Raw genomic sequence first — 10769 nt, forward strand, 5'->3', positions numbered from 1 at the left:
CAACAGTGAGATATAGCTGCAAATAAAGCAAATAATATGCTCGGAATTTTTAAACACACATTTGTATCAAGAGATTACCATTTGGAAAAAAATTTATACTGCATATATAAGACCACATCTGTGGGTTTTCCATACAAACTTGGAACCCTTACTTTGATAGTGACATAAAAAAAATGAAAAGGTACAACGCAACGCAACGAAAGTTCTACAAGCTTTGAAAAATAAAGACTACAAAACTCGATATAAAATTATGAAATTACTAATCTTGAAGACAGACGAAAAAGAGGCAATCTTATTCAGCAATATAAGCTTCTCGACAATTTAATCATAATTGATTGGCACGTAATGCCTTGCTGATGAAATCATCGATGAGTCGATGCTCAACATCGAACCAAATTTCATCGCGAGATTGTAAGGAACTGTGAAATCAGACATAAGCTTTTTAACAACCGTGTAGTCAATGACTGGAATGCTTTGCCAGATAATATCACCTAGGCAACATCAGTTGATAAATTTAAAAAACTATTGGAAATTTTTCAGTCATCGTAGTTAATACAGCTCATCATTTACCGTTAATTCCACACAAAATTGGCCGACATACGAGTTGGGTATAGACGCGTATACTCAACTGATAATGAGTTTAACAAGGCTGCAGCTTTGTGTAACTTAATTAACTAACTAACTAATGTTAGTTTGACTATCCGAATCATTCAAATCGATTTTTCAGAAAACCAAATTATTTTGGTTTTCTAAAAAATCTAAATATTGCGACAAGTTGTAAAACCAATTTGATTTTTTGAAAAACCAAATTTGGTTATTTGAAAAACCAATTTCGTACAAATGTTAAGACGTTTAAAAATGGTTTTTTAGATGTTTAGACATCTTTTACACGTCTTTAAGATGTCCCTTATACATCATGTGTTACTGGGCCAAGCCCTCATTAAAATGATGCAAAAAAGCACCAAAAACTTAATAAATGATTAAAAAAGCATATAGGTAGGCTAACGATGAAATAAAGTATTAATAGTGAAGTAAATTTGAAAAATAAATAAATAGTTAGACCTCTTTCTGATTGCTTAGATTTCACCAAATTGCACAATTAATAAACGATAAACTAATAAAAAATAATACAACAAAGAAATCTTTTTAATTCATAGGTTATTAACCGACACATTAAAGTCATTTTAGTTGTTGGTTTAATGTAGTCAATAAAGTTTTGAGTTTGAAGCCACGTAACTTATTTGATCTTAGCTGACATAAAATGATGATGTAAAACTTTCATTCGCCTTTAAACTAACAGAGTTATATGTTTCTTTTTTAAAGTAAAGTCGTTTGAAAAATTGACATATTTCTTTTCTAATCGCTGGATGTTTAATAAAAAATGCTTTTGCCTCAATTGTAAACATAAGATCGAACAGCATGCGAGATATCCATTCTAATATTAAATATACTATTGTGTTGTTAGCACATTTTCTTTGGAAGTATAAGACAACAAAACCAGCAACAAGGTAGATGCAATGACACGCTGTCGTTAATCGAAGCATTGATATAGCAACTGAAATATTTTTCAATGAATCATTTTTTTTAGTTATTTGTGCGTTTTTCATCATTTTAATCAGAAAAAATTTAAGATGTATGTTTAATCCTATGCAAGCCAACATTGGGGAAATACCTATTACAGCGCACACAATGTTTCGGTCAAAGTGCAAAATTTTGTAACGCATGAGTAATGTGAAAAGTGAGGAAATGAGAGCTGAAAAAAGCCATGAAGGTAGCATATATCGAAAAAATAATTTTTTACTGCTTTCGATTCGAGCGATATTTTTTTTTGTATTGGAAACCCCTTGGTACCGATCATAAGTTGAACTTAATAGAATAGCCATATTGACGGTGAATCCAATATAAAGTAAAAAATGATAATCGGTTGCATGTTGACATCTCATATTTGGAATTCCTTTTTTAAGATCATATACACCGCTTAGTGCCATTGAAATTAATCCGCATACGTTGCCAGTATAACTTGATAGAAACAACCTGGCTGTTGAACACTTGCACGCCTCTCTGTTTTTTAATGTAATAGCTATTGTAAATAGATTAAAAATGATTCCAACAACTACCATAGTAATCATAACAGCATTTTGCACTTTTATGTATAGTATATGATGACGTAGATTGTCAATATAAAAGTAGGTGCAATTCATTTTTCTTAATTTTTAAAAGCAGCTAAAAGTAAAAATAATTATTTTTAAAAGCAGTTAAAAACAAAAGTAATTATTTTTAAAAGCAGCTAAAGTAAAAATAATTATTTTTAAAAGCATCTAAAAGTAAAAATAATAATTTGTGAATTTATTGAAAGATGAAAGAAGTTTAAGATCAATAAAGTAATAAATAGTACAATTTCTATAAATTATTTTCGAGTACATAAATGTTACACGTAAAATTAATATTCAAATATATGTTACATTATAAATACATTTATAATAAACACATTTAATAAAGTAAGCAACATATTTAAATTTAAATACAGAGCTACAACTTAAAATAAAATTTATAAAATCAAATGTGCGTTAGGGAGGGAGGGGATAGGGGAATAAAGGGCTGCGTGTTTGTCGCACAATTATATAAAATTTTAAATAAAAAATTTAAACGGTTTTTTATTCAACGTTTATTCTTACTTATTTTAGTCATAATTGTAATGTATTTTGAAATAATTTAAAAATTTGGTTTTATTTAAATTATCATGTGTTTTTTACAATATAATTTTTCGTCAAATTGTACTGTATATATAATTTTTAATTTTAATAAATTAGCTACGTTGGCGCAGTGGTTAGAGTTCACGCTTTAGAATTTAGTGTTCCGAATTCGATGCCAACTTTCCAAAAAAATCTTAAAACAAAAATTATAATTTTGAGAACTTCTTGCAAATAAAAATATAAATGTTAGTTTAGCATTCTTAGTCGGTGAAAAAAAAGTAAAGTAACCGCAAATGGTTTTAAAAATAAGCCGCAGGATATCTTCAAAGTTGATCATTAATTATTGCTTTTGAGTTTTCTTTTTAAAGCAATTATCGGCATCGAATATAGTTTAATTAGAATATATTTCAAAGCGATTAGTAATGAATTTTTTTTAATTATCTTTCAAAAGTTTTAACAATCATGTTTATTACTATATATATGATAGTGGGTTTTGTAAAAACTCTTTTTTTTTTTTCTTGTTTTTTGCAAACTATAAGTTATTAGTAATACTTCCAAACATTTCGAGGTAGTTTTTTTAGTAACAAGATTTTGACTAAGGTTTTGACTTCAATGATGCGTAGAAATTACTTGCCACTTTTTGCTCTATTTTTGTTTATTAATTTTTTGTTATTTTTAGACATACAATTGGAACAAACCAGGGGGTTTCTGTCTCTGTAAAGAATTATTTTTTTGTATGTGTGCTCTGTGTACCTCTTTTACATAAAGTAAAAAAAAAATTTTTTTTCTAAAAACTTACCATTACCAACAAACTATAAAAATTTTTTTAGTTCTGTAGATAAAATAACCTAAATTTTCAGGTATGATTTAGCTTTGAAAGGAGTTGATCTTTGGTTTGTCAGATGTCAAAAAAATGAAAGGAATAATGTTCTTTTATCTAATACAAAGCAAAATTTCACCAAACATGAATGTAAAACTAACATTTTTAGAACATTACGTATTAGCGTAAGTTAATTACTCTGACGAACAAGTAAAGCATACATAGGAACAAGTAAAGTTTACATAGGAAAACTGAAGACAAACGTAGTACCACAGATTCAGAATCATTTATTTGTGTTGCTCAGGTAGAATTAGGTGTTGAAGAGAAAAGTAAAGCTTAAAAATTAAAAAAAAAAATTATCAACACTTTTAGCCGGGCTAAAATGTATAAGATAGCATAATTTAACGTTTTACAGGAAAACAAAGGACATCTATCGGTACTAAATGCATTGGCCGTGTTTATCAAGACTGGTCATTTCAGAAGACAATATAAAACTTTAAAAAATTCTTGAAAAATACTACATACAGCGTTCTTGCAAAAAACTAAAATATGGATTGTTATCCAATAAAAAACTGTATTACGTCACTAAAACTTTGAGAGAATGCAATTTGCAATATTTAGAAGATGGTTAATATTTTTAGAAGAAACGATACACAATTTAAAAGAAATAGAAATAAATTTATTAGTATTAATTGTAAGTGTGGTTGTGAAGGATCACAGCGAAACCAATAAATAAGCTTTATTGAAAATTAAATCATCTTATTGCATGATACAAAATTGACAGTGGGCGGAAATTTCTTTGTGATGCAACATGAAAAGACTTTGATAATTGGTAAATCATAAAATAAGTTAAACCAAAGAGATAAAATAACTGAAGGGAGAGCGAAGCCGAAAATAATTTCAAACCCGGTATAGTTTTTGTTGTATAATTATTCTAGATTCAAGTCTAAATAGCGCTTTTGCAAAAAAATAAAAAATTTTGAAATGTTATTTGAAGCTTTGAAAGCTGTTTTCAAAGCTTACAAATTTAATTCCAATCTAGAAATTTAATACCAGTCGTTCAAAAAGCTCAACAACAAAAAAAACTATAAACTAATTTTAAATATTGTTTACGAATTTTTTAAACTTCCATCTTTTATTTGCAATTGCTTATAACGTTTTGAAACAATATCATTGGATAACTTTTGTTAAAAGAGGAATGTGATTGGTTAACTATAAATTATGATAACTACGCGGTGTTTAACAGAAATTTATGTTACTACTAAGACTGTTCTTTGAGAAATTACGTGTTTTAACTTTGTTTTCCCTCCAGTCTGTTAGAACCCCTTGGTTAAACCAGATACACTAAAGTTTGAATTATCAATTTTACATGCTGGGTTCTGAATATTTGAACATTTATTCCATTTATTTTATAAAATGAATATTAATAAATAGCAAATGAAAAAAATGGACAATTAGATACAATTAGATTTTAGAAACAATATAGGTTTGATTTTAGACGTACGTAAGCCTGGGTTTGATTGTAGATTGCTTAAATAATGAGGGTATAAATAACCCTAAGAAATATTGTATTATATTTAAAAAATTATATAAGGATAAGTTTATATACTATAAAAAGATGTTTTAACTTAATTTAATTATAAAAAAACTTATCTTAGATGTCAATTTTTAAAAATCATATTGCAGTCGTACCTACCCAGCAAACATCGTTTTGTGGATTTGCAGTGGAACTATATAGGCATTTTGAGCAGTTTATTGGGATTTTGTTTATCAGCTACTTATAAGACCATTAGTAACAGCCGCTATAAATGGCAACACGGCAGTTTCACTCAATATAAAAGCGAGCTTGACGTCACGAATTTATCAAAAACAAAGCAAAAGAGTATTTCCGCATAAAAAATTTAAAAATTCACTAACTTTAAAACAATAATATTTTTTTTTTAAACGTTTTCATCTTCAAATAAAATAAATATAAAAGATGAATCTTTTTTAGATAAATAATTGTTAACATTAAATGAAATAAAAATAAATGTTGTTAAAATAATCGCGTATGGTCGCTAACATAAAATCGTCCACAATTTACGTCACGCAACTTTTAACCTTTTTAGACCATCTCCTACCCCCTTCGTCCAACTTTTTCGTAACAAGCTCCGTATAAGTTGTCACAAAACCACCAACGCCCCTTCCCTCTAAAGCCTGACGTAATTAATGGACGACATTATCTAACTGAGATCGCAAATTTATTTTTATGCTAGATGGTTGAAATTTAAAACACTTATTTATGAATATTTATTCTATCATATTTTCAAGTTACTTGTGTGTATTTTTATTAAAATGTGGTTTTTATCGCATTTGCATATTAAGTTTTATGATTTATAAATGTAAAGCCTAATATTTTTGATTAGTAACTTAAATTATTAAAATATCAATCTTAAATGTAGATGAAAGTAAATAACTTATTTTCTGCACCTATTACTATGTTATGCACTATAATTTCAACTAAGCATGTTTAGCAACAAGTATTTCTATTTTTTGGCGTAAACTTTTATGTTATAAAGCGATGTGGATAAACCTTAAATGTGTTTACATCCCAAGCAATTATCTAATGAATTTAATTAGAACAACTGTTTCGGCGAGACAAATTCTAAAATATAAAATAAACAAAATCATAAAGACATTTTTGTAAAGCAATTTTATGGAGTTTTGTGAAAAATAGTGATTTGCCACTTTTGGCGGCTACCATTATAAGTTCACCAAGTAACTGATGAGCAAAATGACAGTGGACCGCTCAAAGTACCTATATAAGCCCACTGAAATTTTGTTATAGAATGTTTGCTGGATTAGAACGGATTTGGTAACACAAATGATGGAAACATTTGTAGGCGATTTTTTTTAGACCCAGAATTGGCAGCTGAAACACTATGTACAGATTATAATATAATATGTTTTCTTAAAGTGATATTCGAAACAATATTAAGTCAAAATAAATCTGATGTCGAAAATTTTTAGAAATATACTGTAAAAACTACGGATTTATATGTTCGGCTATAACCATTGTATCTGATAAACTCCTAACTCATATATATGTATATATATATATATATATATATATATATATATATATATATATATATATATATATATATATATATATAAATATATATACATATATCCAGTGTTCGAAATGGAGAAAAAAAAGTAACGAGATGGTATTCGGTAAATTAAAAATACCATCCCGCCTAATCATTGTTATATACAGAGATTTATAAAAAGGTGGCAGGATAGTTTATTTTCCTGCAACCTTTTTATAAATAAATAAACATATATATATATATATATATATATATATATATATATATATATATATATATATATATATATATAAATTTAAATTAAACTAACCCGATAAAAAAATTTCTATAAACCGCTCAAAATGCCTATATAGATCACTACAAACCCACTACAACAATGTTTGCTGTGTTTCAAATCATTGCCTATAGAAATTCTATAAGAATTTCGATAGAAAATTATTTTTAAAAAAATTTCTTTTTTTGTATATAAAGTATGTAGAAAAAAAGTCAAATAAAAAAAATTATTTTAATAAAAGAACTTTCCGTAGAAATTAATAGAGTTTCTATAGAATATCATAGAAGTTTTAATGAACTTTGTTTCCTGAACCTTGTTTCCTACCTAACACCATAATTTATATATATGTATTTCTAGTACTTACATAATGAAAAGCAATGAGTTGTTGGAGATGTTTGTGCATGTACAAACAAACCGTTTTTTACTACAGCTTGTTTGATTCTGAAGAAAAATCTTCTTTTCAAAAATGTTCTTTTCAAAATGTGTAATAGATTGCAAAGTAAGTTTAACGTATGAATTTGAAATCAAGGAACATAATCATTTTTTAAAGTTTTAAATAATTCATGGCATTAAGATTATTTACTCTAGTTAATTTATCCAAAGTTCTTAAAAATAATTAACGCAAAATAAATAAAGCAAAACTAGACTCATAGGTTTATACATTTTTAAAGTAAGTAACAAAAAACCTAAAAATATAAATTTTTAAAAGCCGTGACGTTTTGTATTTATTTTGAACTTGTATTTTTATACGTCATTAGTTTAAACACCTATTAATTGTATATACAAAAACAGGTGCAAAAAAACAAATATATGTGCAAATAAAAATTATAAGCAATTATAAATAAATAATATTAATTTTTTTTTTTCCTTATTTAAATTCAAGATTTTAATCTGAATTTTTCTTAGTTAGTAATATTATATAAGATAAACACATTTTATAATGTTATCATTTAGGAATTATAATTTGTCATTTATAAAATAATAAAATCTTTCTTCCAGGTATCGCGCAAATTATTAAAAAATGTTTAAAATTATTAAAAAATTCTCAACTTACTTTTAGTTATTTAGGTAACATTTAAAATAAAATTTAATTTGTAATTATATTCTGAGGTAAATATTTTTACGTATTGATATCGTTACAAAACAGTTTTAAATAACTATAAGAAATATAACTTAAATTAATTTAGCTGATCAATAAATAATAATAATCTAAAAATATATAGGAAAAATTACATAATACTTTAAAACTTCAAAGCAGCTGTTTTTATTTTTCTTAAATTTGTATTATTTTAGAAATGAGTTGTAATAAAAGTGTAGTAAAGGTTTTAAAGTGACTTTTATAAAATGTCTTATTTTAAAAAGATTTTGTAATGCAAGCTTTATTTTATTTTAAAATTAAAACTTTTCTTTTATAAAATAAAACAAATTTAGTAATAGGAGAAATTTTTCTATATTTTTATTTAAGCAAATATAACGACTTTTCAGCAAAAAGGCAGCAAATTAAAACCACTTTTCAAATTAAAACCAGTCTTCAAATTAAAACCTTCAATATTTTACAAAATTCAACACAAAATAAGGTCTTAATCTCAAAATCAACAATATAAGAAACAATTGGATTTTTTTATCGCCATCTTTAAAAATCTTTTTTATTTTTATGTTACATATTTTGATAGCGTAAAAACATTTATTATGATTATAGTGTTAAAAAAATTTAAAGAAAATGAAATATTTTCAATTGGTCGTAATGACGTGACCCAGTGCAGCCCACACACCCCGCACCCCCTAGAGACGCCACTGTGACGTTATGACATAAACAACGCTTCTGCTGGCGCCATATTGTAGCACAAACTAATGCGCTTAGCTTATTAATAAAGCTTTAACACAAACGTTAACACTATTATCTATTAAAGTGGTTCATCTAGAAAAGAAAATGAAATTATTTATTTTTGATTAAGTATATGTAGAATTTAATTCTCCTATGATATAATCAATTTAATTGTTTTTAAACTGAAAATCTATATAACATCTAACTTTCTGAATAAACAAAGGGGGTGAATCACTAAAAACTACTGACTGCCTTCTAAAAAATAAAGGTTTTCAAAACTCAAAATCAAATGACTGAAATGGGTCAAACGCCTACTAGTCGACAATATTTTTGAAAAAACCGACTATAAGGTGAATATGACTTGCTTTAGGGTAAAGATATTGGCTCCCACCCCCCCTTCCTTGAAACTGTAAACTAAATAGTAAAAGTAAATAGCTAAACTGTAAATAAAATACAAAAAAAAATTCACGAATTTAGGTCAATAAATTTAATTATTTGTATTTTGATTTTTTAAAACCTTCTGTTGTGTATAAAATCGTATTAGATTCAATTTTGTTTTGAATTTACTAACTTACATAACTTATACATACTTTGGTTGTTTAATCATGCTGAATGAATTATTGACAATATTAATTTAGTAATATGCTGATTTAATTGTTGAAAAGATGTTCACCGTTTGCTGACATGTCCAGAATGTTTATCAAAGAATATTCTTGACATGTCTGAACTTTTATGCCAACTTAACTTGTGGTCCTACATTTTACTACATACTACTTGTGCTACTTCCTACTTGTGCTACTTACTACTTGTGCTACTTACAACTTGTATCTTGTAAATGTAAGAGTTGTATAATCTTAACTAATTTCTATTTCTAAAACTAAAATAACCTTAAAAAAATTTTTTAAGATAAATATTAGAACAACTATAGATCTCAGACTTTAATTAAAGAAATTTATTACCAAAATATTCTCAATTGAATTCAGTTAAAACATGCAAAAAAATTTAAAAATAATCAAACGTTTAAAAAAATTTTTTAAAAGAAGTTTAAGTAACATAAAAAAAACAAGCGTTTCCAATTTCAAAATGATTACGTTTATTATTCTTTTGTTACAGATGGTGTGTTTAAGAAATTTTTATATAGATCACTATAATGTTGATAACATCTAAAATGGCGTACTATATATGGTTATGCCTCTGCCCCGCAAAAAACTTTAAATTTTATTCAAAACTGAATTCTTACACAATTCTATATTGTAGACTTCTTTAAAAAAAAAAAATTAGAAAATTTTAAATTGAATCAGTTTTTTTTTTAAACTAATCAGGTCTGATAATGCTTTGAACAAAATGTTTTGATTAAGTTTTGTTCAAATTGTGAACAAAATAAAGATAAATAATATAAAAGATAAAAGTAATTAAATATACGCAAATAAGAGTTTAGTTACCTTTTTTTTTATTAAACTTTGATTAAAAAAAAAAGCACTTAGAGTATTTAAAATATATACTTTGATTCAAAGTACATATTTTTATATGCCAAAATAGTAATTCATTAAGGTTGTTCACGAAAGCAAAAGTTGAATTTTCGATAAAAAAAAAAGTTTTCGAAACTCTATTTTTGTTTCGGTAAATTCGAAATAATTTCAAACTAATTAATTTTGTATCGAAACGATTTTTTCATTTCGAAATTGTAAAATTTGCTTCGAAATATTATTTTAATTTCGAAATTCTGAAAATATTACCGAAACAATTTTTCACTTTCGAAATTCTAAAATTTGCTTCGAAATAATTTTGCGATTTCGAAATTCTGAAAATAACACCGAAACAATTTTTCACTTTTGGAATTCTAAAATTTGCTTCGAAATATTTTTGCAAGGTTAGAACCGCAATGGTTCTTTTGCAGGGATTAGAAACCTCAGGATAAGATAGGGGTTTGATACTTTGTGACATTTTGTGGAAAAGGGAGGAGGGAGATCTGAAAAGTTTTTTGCATGACATAATTTGCAAATGACCCCTTACATCTACACGGTGAAATGTTTCATATAAAATATTAGCTCTCTCAAATTGATTA

The 10769-nt window shown here is 26.2% G+C and overlaps 1 protein-coding gene across 1 annotated transcript; it reads right to left on the reverse strand.

Moving 5' to 3' along the window:
• Positions 1–1091: 1091 nt before the first annotated feature.
• LOC124810930 (uncharacterized) lies at positions 1092–7393 on the reverse strand. The gene is made up of 2 exons (XM_065806434.1): positions 7244–7393; positions 1092–2223 (listed from the first exon to the last, which is right to left on the reverse strand). Exon 2 carries the CDS (start codon positions 2199–2201, stop codon positions 1248–1250), a length of 954 nt encoding a protein of 317 aa, XP_065662506.1. The 5' UTR covers positions 2202–2223; positions 7244–7393; the 3' UTR covers positions 1092–1247.
• Positions 7394–10769: the final 3376 nt, after the last annotated feature.

The sequence above is a fragment of the Hydra vulgaris genome, chromosome 09, assembly GCF_038396675.1.
Source record: "Hydra vulgaris chromosome 09, alternate assembly HydraT2T_AEP".
NCBI lineage: Eukaryota > Metazoa > Cnidaria > Hydrozoa > Anthoathecata > Hydridae > Hydra > Hydra vulgaris.